The 13,485-nt window shown below is 41.0% G+C and overlaps 1 protein-coding gene across 1 annotated transcript; it reads left to right on the forward strand.

Moving 5' to 3' along the window:
- Nucleotides 1-549: 549 nt before the first annotated feature.
- On the forward strand, nt 550-12,871 carry pum3 (pumilio RNA binding family member 3). Its single transcript, XM_022744536.1, has 18 exons — nt 550-597; nt 1,487-1,560; nt 1,648-1,875; nt 2,773-2,959; nt 4,043-4,118; nt 4,256-4,349; nt 5,289-5,355; nt 5,583-5,757; nt 5,989-6,092; nt 6,691-6,769; nt 7,158-7,256; nt 8,138-8,191; nt 8,593-8,673; nt 8,793-8,935; nt 9,641-9,863; nt 10,380-10,467; nt 10,711-10,801; nt 12,173-12,871. Coding segments are annotated over exons 1-18 (1,995 nt in total). The 5' UTR covers nt 550-595; the 3' UTR covers nt 12,303-12,871.
- The last annotated feature ends 614 nt before the right edge of the window (nt 12,872-13,485 follow it).

Consider the following 13,485-nt stretch of genomic DNA (forward strand, 5'->3'; position numbering starts at 1 on the left):
TGTCTGCTACCTTCTACATTTATCTCTGTACCTGATAAACCGACTGACCAAGTCCGCTTTAGTTTGGAGGCGTTGCTAGGCAACAAGGAAAGTGACTCTGCTGCAATGTCTGCAGGTTACTGTATCAGCTTGCAGAGAGTTTAAATAAAAAGATAAATAAAATGGACCAATCTTAACTTAATATAAAGTTGTGATTTGTTTTAGGCTCTTAACTCCTACTGATACACATGCAGTAGATACCGTAGATTGCTGTAACCATAGTGACGAGGTTTAAGGTCCGGCTGTCCCTTTAAATACCACTTGTAAACAAACATGGCGTCTTCACAGTCGTGCGGGAAACAACTACTGACAGATATTGAACTAGGTTGTTGTCGGTTTACTGTTGGATTGCTGCGGAGCCGATTAAAAACTTTAAATGGGATGACACAGACCGTAAACGTTCGTGCTCTACTACTTTTCGGTGATAAAGATTTGTCGTAACACTCTACGTTTTACGGCAGCGAAAGTTGAAGCTGATTCGACGGGTTGTGCCGTAAACCGTGTCGGTAACAGAACGCATGGGACAGCGCTGTGGCAGCGTGTGTGTGCATTTGAAATGTAAGTTAAACTAATACAAATGTCTCAAACTGTGTAATTGTTCACGTTAACAGTACAGATAAACCTGAGAGCCGCGCTGCAGTATCGATAGTTTAATAACATGTGTTGACAAACATGGTTTATGTAATTAACCGACCAATTTGGGAAAAATAAGCCAAAACCTATAGCGAGGTCAAAGTAGCTACAGTACAGTCCAAAGCTATTCAAAGTAGTAAATGTGCAGCATTAAAATGCAAAAGTAAGTGACTTATCAGGAGTTGTCATGAAAGATAGTTTGTTAAGGTGCTAACTTACATGTTCCCGAGTGGTTAGCTAGTAGCTAACTTTCTTGTTGTTTGTGGTCTGACTCCTTAAGAGAGCCTCTAGGTAACATTTTAAGGCAGCTAACAGAAATCTAGCGGATTAAAAGAACAACAATTCCCCCTGAAATGTCAACATTTCATTAAAAAATACTTTTAGCACTCATTGCTTGTTTGTGTTTTTGGGTTTTGGTTGTGTAGAATCTCCACCTGCATATTTACACATCTCATAGTGTTTTCAGGTCCTCAGTGTTTTACATACCAGTCCTTCAAAGTTATTACATTGGCTTTGTTTTTATGAATTCCTGTTTTTTATATACATTCTGAGACCAAACTAATGTTCATCTCTATGCTGAACCTGATACCAGTTTCATTTCATATCACTATGCAGAAAATAATCAGCTGAAACTTTCCTGCAAGCTTTTTCTAAATATTTAAATTGAAGATACAGCAGTTAAAGATTGATCTTGGAATGTGTTATATAGAAGTGTTTCATTCGTAGAAACACTGCTCAGCCGCTGGTTACTTGTATGCCTGTATGTCTTTCTGCTGTTGGCCTTATCTACATTTATCTCTGGGACCTACTGTAGGATGGAGGCCAAATCCAAAAAACCATTTTCTCCTAAAGGTGGAAAGAAGCAGAAGCTGACACAGAAAGGAAAAGGTAAGCCACGTTTCACATCAACCAGCTATGTACACCATCAGTTTCAACCAGACTTGTCATTACTGGTTTATGTCTCACTCTGCCCAGATTCCATAGGGACCAAACTTGGTGGAAAACCAGGTGGAAAACCAGGTGGAAAGCCAGGTGGGAAGCCAGGCGGTAAGAAGCCCTTCAAACCGTATAACAACACAGAGAGGAAGAGCAGACCGGGGAAGGGAAGAGATGGTGGCAAGAAAGAACAGAAATTTGCTTTCTCCAAAACCGGGAAGGGGCAGAAGAAGAGGAAAATGCCACAAGATGAAGAAGAGGGTGGAGGTGAGAAAGAAAACATCTGTCTGTGGCTCTTTTTTTTCAGAGGCTGTCAGATTACAGTGTCCGTGTCTTTTGCCTCAGATTTCTGCTGAACATTTTGACCAGCATTTGCACTGCTTAGCTCCACACTCTTAGCTCTCACCAAGCGCCACACGAAACCAGTTAAACTATAGCCCCTTCAACAGGACCCCCCCCCCCGCTACAATTATTATACAGTACGTAAATACAACACAAATGTAGTTTGAAATACTATATACACTTTTAAAAAAACAGAAAACAAACAGGATTTTAACAGCGTGAACATCTTATGTATTTTGTCTTTGTCAATATTAATAGTTGGATAGTTGGACTATGATGGGATGTCAGCTCTTTACCTCTGCACCTTTACTTTCTGGCTGTTTTGGCACTAAACATTGGCTTTGGGTGTAAATCGTGTGCTGCATAATAATAACTACTGGAAAAACTTTGAGTACTTCATCCTAAATAAATGAAACAGACTCATTTTCCATCAAACACAGAAAGAAGATCAGCTTGGATGCAACATCTGTTTCAGTAAATAGAATGATAAACCTACATGTTCAGCTCTGAAGAACTGATTTGAGTTTTTGAATTTGAGTTTGTTTCAAGGAATTTGTTTCCTCCTTATCTCAATTACTAACTCCTGAATGTTCAAAAAAATATTTTTTAGAAATTACACACATTATTGGGTCTTGAGAATTTGGGGGTGATATCAATCAAAATAGCTACGACACAAAGTCATGAGGTTCATCTTTACCTTTGCCCTTTTTTGCCTGTTTCACTGCTCAAAACAACAGTGTCTAAAGTTTAATTCGTTTTACATCACTGCCTGGATTCAGCCTGAATCTTTCCTTGATGATTATGACTGACATGTCCAAACAGGTCCAGGGGCCAAGAGGATGAGGAAAGGTGAGTTTAAGCCAAAGAACAAGGAGCTGACGGAGGAGGAGCTGAAGAAGAACCGGCAGCAGAGGAAGAAGGACCTGAAGAAGAGCAGACAGCAGGCGGAGAGGAAGGACATGTTCCAGATCATCTGTCAGTCCAAACAAGTGTGGGGAGACCTCAGGAGGTACACACACACACACACACACCCACACACACACAGATCAAAACTATGCAGTGAAACTAACCTCCTTATACATTCAGACTCATAAAACAAATAGACAAATGCTGAACGAGGTCACAGAATATCTTGGTAGAAGGCGACGAGCATCTGAAAAACTGGCTCCTTTCTCACTTCTGCACAGCTGGTCCATCATGGTGTTAATGTCAGATAGTTGCACGGGCGCATCTGACCCAGTGTTGGAAATGTGAGGGAGGAGAGGCTTTGACCATCGAGCTCTGATGGAGGGTACTGGCAGCTTCACAGATGTTGGATTGGATTTTAGGAAGTCAGTCTTGTCAGTATTAATTTGGCACTGACACAGTATCTAAGAGCATTTATACGTATTGCGTAGTGCTGGTTGTAATGATAGAAGTCTGTATTTGTGTTAGATCTATGATTGACTTTAGTATTTGCTGTTTTTTGTTTAACTTGTATTAGTTGCATTAGTGATATCAGTGCGTGTGTCTACCTGCCCAGAGACTGCAGATAGAAATGAGCTAGTAGCTAAAATCTGTTACAATAATCCTTTTTCTTTGTGTGAGAATAATGTGTTTTGTACGTCGCCTCCTGCAAATAAATGTAATAAACTATGAAGTGAACTTCAAAGAGTTTGACGGGAGTGTGGCTGAAAAACAGGATGAATGTTAGCAGAACTCAAACATACCAGAGCAAGCTACACAAAGGTTGAGTTCTTCCTTTTTATAATTTATGTTTCTGTGTGACTAACGTCATGTTCAGACCAACTTACTGTGGCAGAAAAAACGTAGGATGGTCCAGTAAAAGAGCCGAACCTGGCTCAACTTTTGCTGCTACACACCATCATCCATCTAATATGCACAAGCTCACACTCCTGGTAGATTTCTTTGTAATATTATTACTTTGTGTGCTGCTGCCTGCTCATTGACACATGATGGTGCTGTGTGTGTGTGTGTGTGTGTGTGTGTGTGTGTGTGTGTGTGTGTGGTGTGTGTGTGTGTGTGTGTGTGTGTGTGTGTGTGTGTGTGTGTGTGTGTGTGTGTGTGTGTGTGTGTGTGTGTGTGTCAACAGGAAGAATTGTGACAACGACTTGAAGAAGAAACTTATGAAGGACCTTCATGATCTGATCCGTGGGAAAATCAAACAGGTGAGTTTCACTCTGCGATTTCATCAGTTTACTATACATTTGGTTATCCTGCTGTTAACGAATGCTGTGGATGTGGTTTCTCTTGCTCTTATGTTTTGTCTTTATAAAATCTTGTGGACCGTTGTCTCTGCCTCCAGATGGCGTTTGCTCATGACTCGGTGCGAGTGCTGCAGTGTTTCATCCAGTTCGGCAACCACGAGCAGAGACAGGAAGTGTTTGATGAACTTAAAGGTGAGGGCCAAGTTTTTCTTCTTCATCTGCTGCCGTTTTAACTGTTTGTGTGTCTGCGTTTCCCACATTTACCGCTGTCCTTCTGTAGATCTTTAGTTATTATTAGACTTTAAGTCTTATAAGCCTAACACTAACTAAAGAAGGAAGAATTCCGTCACACCAGCATTTACATCATTGGACAACTCACGTTGGCAGCTGCCTGCACTGTGCCCATTACATAACTGGAGATTTCAGTTGTCTTATAGTGTTGCTGTCTGACTCTCGGCTGCTCTGTCGTTGTGATCCCAGCACAGACCCACACTGGCATCAATAAACATGAACAAAATAAAAAGACAAACACAAGCTTAAGCTGCTAAATAAGCCTGCGAGTAGAAAAATCCGTCAGCTCACGTTTTCGATTGATGCACAGGCAACCAAACGATCGCTGCAGTGACAGATTTCAGCAAATAGTGCTTTCTTTGAATGTAAAAGAGCAATAGTCAGGTTTAGGAGCGGCATCACTGTGAGATGTGCGAGCATGCAGGAGGGCGGCATGGAGAGTTCTGCACAGAAACTGGTGAGGAAGAAACGCCTGTTGTAAGATGAAGCAGGTCAGAACTGTTGCTGTGTGTTTGTGGCTTTTTAATGAGTAATACAAGCGTTTGTGAGGCGCTGTGATGATGCTTCATTGATCAGTTTGATGTGTGCTTTAGACTTTCCTCTGTGGCTGATTAATAATATTTATGTTTTTTTCATTCCAGCAATTTGCCTCATATGTAATGACACTGTGGCAATGTGTTTTCGAAGAGTTTCCCTTTTTACATCAAGGTCTAATCAGCAGCATCTGAGGAGGATCAGGATCTGACCTGTAGTTTAGTTCCTGCTTTTCTGTTTTGTGACACACGAGTAGAGCAGCTGATTAACAAGCATTAACCGTCTGCACTTTGTTGTTTCCTCCAGATGACGTCATCGGTTTGTGTAAGTCCCAGTATGGCAAACACGTGGTGAAAAAACTGCTGATGTACGGGTGAGTCAGCTCACACTGGTTTCTTCTTCTTCTTCTTCTCTCTGTCAGCGGACGTCCGGTGTGTTGAGTTACGCTGACAGGTGTTTCTGTTATTTTTGAATGCAGGTTAATAAGTAAAGAAGAGAAACACCTCTCTGTGTGATTCAGTACAGTTACAGTACCTAATAAACTGCCAACTGATGCACAGTCTTATTTCTAAGAGCCGTGTGTATTCATGTCCTCCACAGGAACAAGGAGCTCTTGGCGGCTGTGATGCAAACATTTAAAGGTCACGTGCGCCCGATGCTTCGCCACGCCGCCGCCTCGTCCATCATCGAGTACGCCTACAACGACAAAGCTGTGCTCGCACAGAGACTCATGCTCACTGAGGAGCTGTACGGGAACACCTTCACCATCTGCAAGGTACACACACACACACACACACACACACACACACACACACACACACACACACACACACACACACACACACACACACACACACACACACACACCTGTTGGCAGCGTAGAGATGTTTGATGTTGATATGGTATATTTGTATTTTTTTTGCATCTCCACACCAGAGTTTATGATTTATGATTTTATGATTTGAAATGTACATGTCTCATCACTGACTGTGAACATCATGTGCAGTCAACAGTGTGTAACACCATAGAGAAAGTCGCAGAGATGAACCCAGACAAGCTGAACAACATCATCGATGAGATGAAGCAGATTCTCACACCCATGGCCCAGAAGTAAGACCACAAAAATGAGACGATGTCAGAAACATGAAACAATCAGTACGAGGTTGAAACTGTGCAGGGAAACGGTTTTAGTTCAAATATTGTCAGCAATAGCTTGTTAAAAGGATAACTGGAGTCAGTGTGGTTGTTCTGATTAGAACAAAAAAAATCAATCATGGTTTTTGATAAATGACATAAATATTTAATCTGTTATCAAGCAAAATGACCAACAGTCTCTGGTTCCAGCTTCTCAAATGTGAAGATTTATATGTGATTTATAATGATTTCATTATAATTTTATGATGGAAAAATAAACAGAAAGCTGGAGAGGTTGAAAAGCTTGAGGTTGGAAAACAGTTTGGTCAGTTTTAAGTCAGTTAGATGAGTTACCTGACTTTTCCCTGGTTTCTTAGTTACAAAGTTACAGGTAATAAGAAAGTTGAGAAACATAAATACAAATTATTATTTTTATTTACTTTTATCCTTTTGCTTTTCTGCATCTACTTTAATTTAAGTGAATATGTAATTCCTTTTTCTTTTGCTCTGATTGCATTTTATAAATATGTAGTATTTAACCCATGTAACTACAGCCTGTGTTGTTGTGTTTCAGGGAACAGGTGATCAAACACTCTCTGGTCCACAAAGTCTTCCTGGACTTCTTCCTGTTCGCACCTGACAAACAGAGAACGGTAATATTTTAATATTTGTGTCGCAGTACATTTCTCTTCTAACACAGGTACACTGTAGAATAAGAGAATAAAGCTAAATACTACAAAAGACACTCAGAGACAACTGAATGAAACTTTGAGTAACACAGGTTAATAAGAGCTAGAGCCTGACCGATATTGGGTTCTTGGGGCCGATACCGATATTAGGGAGTACAAAAATATTCCGATATCGATATATCAGCCGCTATATACATACATACATACATACATACATACAGGCTCTAATAAAATCAAAAACTAATTTCTGAATGGAAGAAAAGTTTTTGTGTGTTTGGTGCTGACTGTAGTCACTGTATTTACCACTGACATGTTTCCTCTCATTGGTTTGTGTTTGCTCTGATGGGAGCAGGAGATGATCGAGTCCATCAGAGAGTCAGTCGTCTACATGGCTCACACACACGACGGAGCCCGAGTGGCAATGCACTGTCTGTGGCACGGGGCAGCCAAGGTGTGTAGACACACACACACACACACATTCATACAGTGGAGCTGAATGACAACACACAATCATAGCCTCGGTTTTATTTGTTCTTGTCTTGAAGCAGGTGTGGTTTGCAGCTGTGCTCCTACAGTTTATGACAGATTACAGGATCTATAGTAAAAACATTCAAGCATACAGAAATAAATGAAATGAAGTGCAGGTGTGCATGTGAAGTGTTGATGGTGCCTCAGACAAAGGTGGTCAGGGACATACATTGTTTGTGTGAAGTGTAATAGATACTGTACATTATCACTAAAGGGTTCATTTAGCATTGAACTGCCATAACAGTGTTGAACATGCAATAGTCAGGTTTAAAAAAAAACAATATCAAAATCAATGCAGCAGAACCAGAGATATCATCTTTTCTTTTTTTATTCCACACATTCTTTGTCCGTGTCAAAACCTGGTGCCTACATTACCCACAATACAGCTGAACCTCCTACATTTTGGCCGGAGATTCGGTTGTGTTATGCTATGCTATGCTAGTAGTGGCTAATGTAACCTCGAGCCTCTAGCCTCAAGCAGACATGAGGAGTGGGCTACGGAGGTTTGGTAAACTCACTTCTTTGTACCTCCACACACTTCTCAAACCAACATTCATCAGACTTCACACGGCTCCCTCCGGAGACAAAAGGCCTCATCCAACTGTTTTCACATCCGCTGTCGTAGTCAATAACACCTGAGAACAGAAAGCACTTCATCTGTCAGTGATAAGACATAAGCCCCCTCCTTCTCTCTCTCCTGGTGATCTCCACACCTCATCTCTTAATCTCCATGGCTGCAGGAAAAAGATGAATAAGAGTGTAGTGCGCAGTGTCTTAAGTTTTTGTTTTTTTTACATGTTTCAGGACAGAAAAGTCATCATCAAAACTATGAAGACGTACATGGTGAAGTTTGCCACGGTGAGTTCTCAGTGCTCCTCCATTCATTCATTCGTTCATTCATTCATTCATTCATTCATTCATTCATTCATTCATTCATTCATTCGTTCGTTCATAGAAACAAGCTGTTTGTATTTTATTGCTTTTATTTTCGAAGAGGTCAGACTCTAAATGATATGATTTCCCAGCAGTGACACCTCAGATTATTGGTGGAGAGAGTCAAAGACGTCGTCCACACTGAGTCAGCTTAAAAACATTTTCAGTGTTCAGATCAGCTGTAGAACAGTTGTAGAAAGATCTGAGTCCAGACCTGATTAGCTGACCTGGACTCCTGGTTACCAGATCTTAGAGTCTCTGCTAAACTCCTGTCATTCATGTGTCAGCTGTTAAAGCCTGTTTAACTGACTGTCATTGGTCCGCAGGGGGAGTTCGGCCACCTGGTTCTTCTGGCCATATTCGACTGTGTGGACGACACCAAGCTGGTCAAACAGGCAGTGCTCTCAGTAAGTGTGATGATGCTCGTGATAATCCTGATCATGAATTTATGTGTTACAATGTATGCAGTTACATTAATGTAGTTATTGTCTATACATCTGGTCTCACCTGTTTCCCACCTGTTCAGGAGATCCTGTCGTCTCTGGACGAGGTCATCAGTAACAAATACGGGAAGAAGGTTCTGCTGTACCTGTTGAGCCCCAGAGACCCGGCTCACCTGCTGCCAGAGATCATCAAGGTGTTGGAGCGAGGAGACGGAAACGCACACAGGTAACAACTCTCCCAGAGTGTGTGTTGGAAGACTTGAAGAGTTCTGTTGCTGTTAGAAATAAAGGGTTCACCCACTCAGACCTCTGCACAGGCTTGTTTCACAGCAGGCACTTTTACTTTTTGTGAGTGTGCTTTTTTTTCTTTTTGATTTGATTTATTTATACAGACACAAAAAACATTACAAATACACGATGTATAGTTTTCTGATGAAGAGGATGTGCAGGTGAGGAGAGAATCCCAATCAGGGCTTGTTTTATTTCTCAGCATTAAAGTGAAGCGGTTAATTCAGAGTTACCTCGACTGTGCTGTGATGTTGTTGTTGTTGTCATCAGCTCCTGTTGTGATTTTACAGCTGACCAGCAGAGATCAGTAACTGTCATAGATCAAACTGTTGTCAGTGTTGCGTTGCTGTGTGTGTTCCGGTGTTTGTTGGGATGTTTGAGACACCGGCAGCATCACATCTGTGTTACTGAGAAAAAGAAATCATGCTCAGAAGAAAAACAATTTGCAACACAGACAAAATGTGACTTTGGGACATTTGTAACATTAAGTAGGTTTATTGATTCAAACGTTGACTGACAGGTGGATGTAATGGGTTATTTAGCTGCAGCAAGTTTAAAGTCTTTAAAAGTTGATTTTGTTGTAAATGAACCGAAACAATCAGCAGATGAACCACAGTGACATGAGCTCTGTCGTCTTCATCAGTAAAAAGGACGCGGCCCTTCGGAGGAAAGAGCTGCTGGAAGTCGTCTCCCCCCCGCTGCTCGAGTATCTCCGTGACAACGCTGCCACCATGGTGATGGACAAGGCTACCAGCGTCACCGTTAGCGACATCTTGGCGTCAGCCTGCGGGGACCTGCAGCCCGCCATGACGGCTGTGGCTCAGCTGGCCAATCAGGAGTTAGTGCCAGGAGGGATCAGTGGACAGGTGTGTGTGTGTGTGTGTGCGTGCGTGTGTGTCATGTAGAAACACACTGTAGAGGTGTGTCAATGAGTTCATAACTTTTTTACTCAGCAAAATATTTGTTTTCCTTGAACCAGAACTTTACAACATCAAACTGACTTAGTGCAGAAATTCAGAAAGTTATTGATTAGTTTATTACAACTTGTGTTGAAATGATTTGAAAGGAACTTCATTAAATGTAGTTTCACAGTAATGGATTGTAAAAACTTTGGTGATCATCATCATCAGACTCAAATTAAATTTCTCTGATACTTTAGTTTATGACATTCCCATCAGGCTCAGCTGTTCTTTTTGTTTAGTGTTAATTATCAAATGTTTCAGATTAGTTTTCATTTTATAATGACCACGGGGAAAAACAATCATACAGAAGCTACCGGGCAGTTTTCATCACAAACCCAAGAAGAGGTTTTCCTGAAGCGGTTCGTTGTTGGTTGAATTGTCTTGTCCCTCAGTGTGAACTCTGTTTTCATTCCTCTGTAGCTTCACATGGCCGAGCACCCAGCAGGACACCTGGTGCTCAAATGGCTCATAGAGCAGGACATGACACTGTCAGAGGCAGGCAAGGAAGGTAAACGCGTGCACACTCGCACACACACTGCTGCTTTCTGGTGTGAAAGTCAAAAATAATTTCACTGCACCAAAAACTATTGAACCAACTTTCCACCAAATGACATTAAAATAGTAAAGTTTTTAAGACAAACAGGACAGAAACCACCTCCTTGGTGAAGGAAAATAAAGGTTAAAGTTTAAAGTTTCCTCTGTCTCTCTACCTTCCATTCCCTGTTGATGTCTACCTCTCTCGCCCTCTCAGAGCGTTTTGGCAGGATACTGGTGGACACAGTGGGGACAGACAAACTGAAGAGCTGGGTGAAAGTCAACAGAGGAGCCATGGTGCTCTGCAGGTCAGTACACACACACACACACACACACACACACACACACACACGACATGAGTGACATGCAGTTACACAATACAATGCAGCCACTTAAAGTGTCATCCACATCACAGAAAACAAATTCTCTCCTCTAGCTTTTCATTTATCTGCCTCCCCCGCAGTATACTGGGGGATGCTGTGCTGCCCACTATACTAAAAAATTCAGAAACATTGTCTGACTTATTCTGGATAATCTACAACCTCTTTGTCAACAGCGTTAGTCAGTCCATCCAGAATGTCGCAACCGCAATAATTAACACAAATTCAACCAATCCCAGTGAATTCTGGGCGACCTTGAATTTATGTCCAATCACTGCAACTTTTCCGCATATTTCACAGATCATCATAATTTCCTGAGAGCACAAAACTCACTTCCTTGTTTCTGGTTGTGAAGCATGTGAAGCTGCAGAGATGTGTGATACGAACGTCTCACATTTACCAACAAACATTACTGTTGAAGACCGTGTAAAGCAATTCCCCATGTTTTACACGAGAGCGGGGGTAAATTGTTTTGTACTGCTGCAACATTGTGGTGGAGCCACAGGTATACAGCTGCTGGAGCCATTTTCATTTTTTAATTCTTCATGAATTATACGAAAGAAAAACAGCGACAATTTTTGCTATTTTTAATTGCTCCTGCAGTTTAATTGCAAAAAAAAAAAAACATCTAAAAACATCGCATCACATCGATAGGGTCACACCATCGGTCGGCTGGCCAAGTGTTGGAGTTTCCTCATTGGTCGTTGCTCTTTTAAAATGGTTTACTGTGAACAAGCAGCACCTTTGTCACTAGATTAACCAACTTTTCAGACCCCTTTACAACTTCTTGGATAATCCTTAGCTACTGACGTGACGTGAATGAGCCTCTTAAGTTTCTCTGTGACTGATCGAGTCAGTAAATACAGCTGAAATCACAGCACAGCCGGTGTCTTTAATGTATGTGTTTGGGGATTTTGTCAGATGACGTCAAGGTTATAAAATCAGGCTTTTAGCAGCAGCTTGAAAGTGACTGCTGGTTAACATGTAGTTTAATGGGCCACGTTTCAGTCACCGTTTCAAACTTGTTCGGTTGTCATGACAGCAGAAACAGAAAAACATGTAAATGAGAACAGTTTTATTGTGAATTCAGCTGTATGAAAATACTGTATATGTGAGGACAGAGAGGAGGAGAGAGCTGAAACCAGCTGACACTAGGCAGAATGATAAAAGCCTATGATGTGGTCCAGCCATATTCTAGGTTTTGATTTAGTCTTGTTTGCTTTTGTTAATTAAACCTGGTGGAAAAGGTTTCAATATCTTCTAACCACATTTTCATAATCTGCCTGTTTGTGTGTGCAGCCTCCTGAACAGCTGTGACAAGTCTGTGGCCACAGAGGTGAAGGAGACGCTGAAGTCCATCACATCAGAGCTCAGCAGTATCAGCAACAACAAAGGAGCTGAAATCCTGCTGGAGAATCTGAACAAGTAGAGACTTTTTTTTTTAATTCAAACAAACTGGTGACATTAAACACATCACCTCCCGTGCAGCAGTGAGTGTTTGTCCAGCAAACACCTACAAGACTGAGTGTGTTTGTAGCTGTGGATGGGAACGTTCTCAGGAAGTGGATACGACCTGGAACACTGTCATTTCAGTCGTTGATGGAAAAATGGATTGTGTTCGTGTCAATAATGAAATGTGATGCTGCAAGAAAAACGGGTTCAAATACACAGATGCCACTTGTGTGTAGACACAGATGAAAAGTACACAAATTCTCAAATAATTCAGAAACATATCTCAAACCTGGACAAATAAAACCAGAAATATCTGCATGTCTTGATAGAACCTAAAGGTTATTTGGTAAACAGGCCCTTTAACATGGACTAGTGAACACAGGGGCCGTCGGTGAATACACACAGCAGGAACTACTTACTGTCCAGTTTTGATTGTTACTGCCATCCTCAGTTTTTTTTTTTTGTAATATTTTGTACTTTGTGAACAATAATTGTATCAGAGGAAAAGAATGTTTGCAAAATAAAGATTATTGTGATTGATATTATCACCTAACTGTATGTCTTACTGTTTTATTCATTAAAAGCTTTCATTGTAATCAACACATAAGCTGGAGCTGTTGTTCTCTCACCCAGCAAATAAAGTGCTTTTCTGTGCAGGGGTGCTGATATTTAAATGAAATCATAATGAAATATTTTTTTTAATTAGTGTGAGAATGATATATGACAGTTTAAGAAAAGATGTCTGCAAATGCATAAAAACCACTTGTGATAATTGAAAAGGAAAAAAAGCCTAAATTCAGTTTGTGGCGAGCTGACTGACATTTTGTTTGTTCGGTTGTTTATAACTGCTAAGACTGAAATTACGTACGCCCAGCTATACTCTATAGAGAGACTAAAATGTATATTACAGCCATAATAATATGACTTCGCTGATTTAAGATGATTTAGCTCTATATTTAGAGCATTAATACTCTTGCTCAGTCACTCACTTTCAACAACCCATAAACGATTTGCTTCCGGCTCTGACCGTCGCCATCAACGATTACTCTGTTCCAGTAAGTTATGACAGTGAACCAGCAGCTAAATGGTATTCAGCCATCACTCACTAAATTTACACCTGTGCTTTTCCTGCTGTGACATGACATCCGTGAGAAAGGTCC

The sequence above is a fragment of the Seriola dumerili genome, unplaced genomic scaffold (assembly GCF_002260705.1).
Source record: "Seriola dumerili isolate Sdu_G_001 unplaced genomic scaffold, Sdu_1.0 BDQW01000081.1, whole genome shotgun sequence".
Taxonomy (NCBI): domain Eukaryota; kingdom Metazoa; phylum Chordata; class Actinopteri; order Carangiformes; family Carangidae; genus Seriola; species Seriola dumerili.

What these genes read in the sequence shown, in the direction of transcription:
- pum3 (XM_022744536.1), top strand. An exon ending in AGATGAAGAAGAGGGTGGAG is followed by an intron (nt 1,876 to 2,772) that starts GTGAGAAAGAAA and finishes ATGTCCAAACAG; the next exon opens with GTCCAGGGGCCAAGAGGATG. An exon ending in AGTGTTTGATGAACTTAAAG is followed by an intron (nt 4,350 to 5,288) that starts GTGAGGGCCAAG and finishes TGTTTCCTCCAG; the next exon opens with ATGACGTCATCGGTTTGTGT.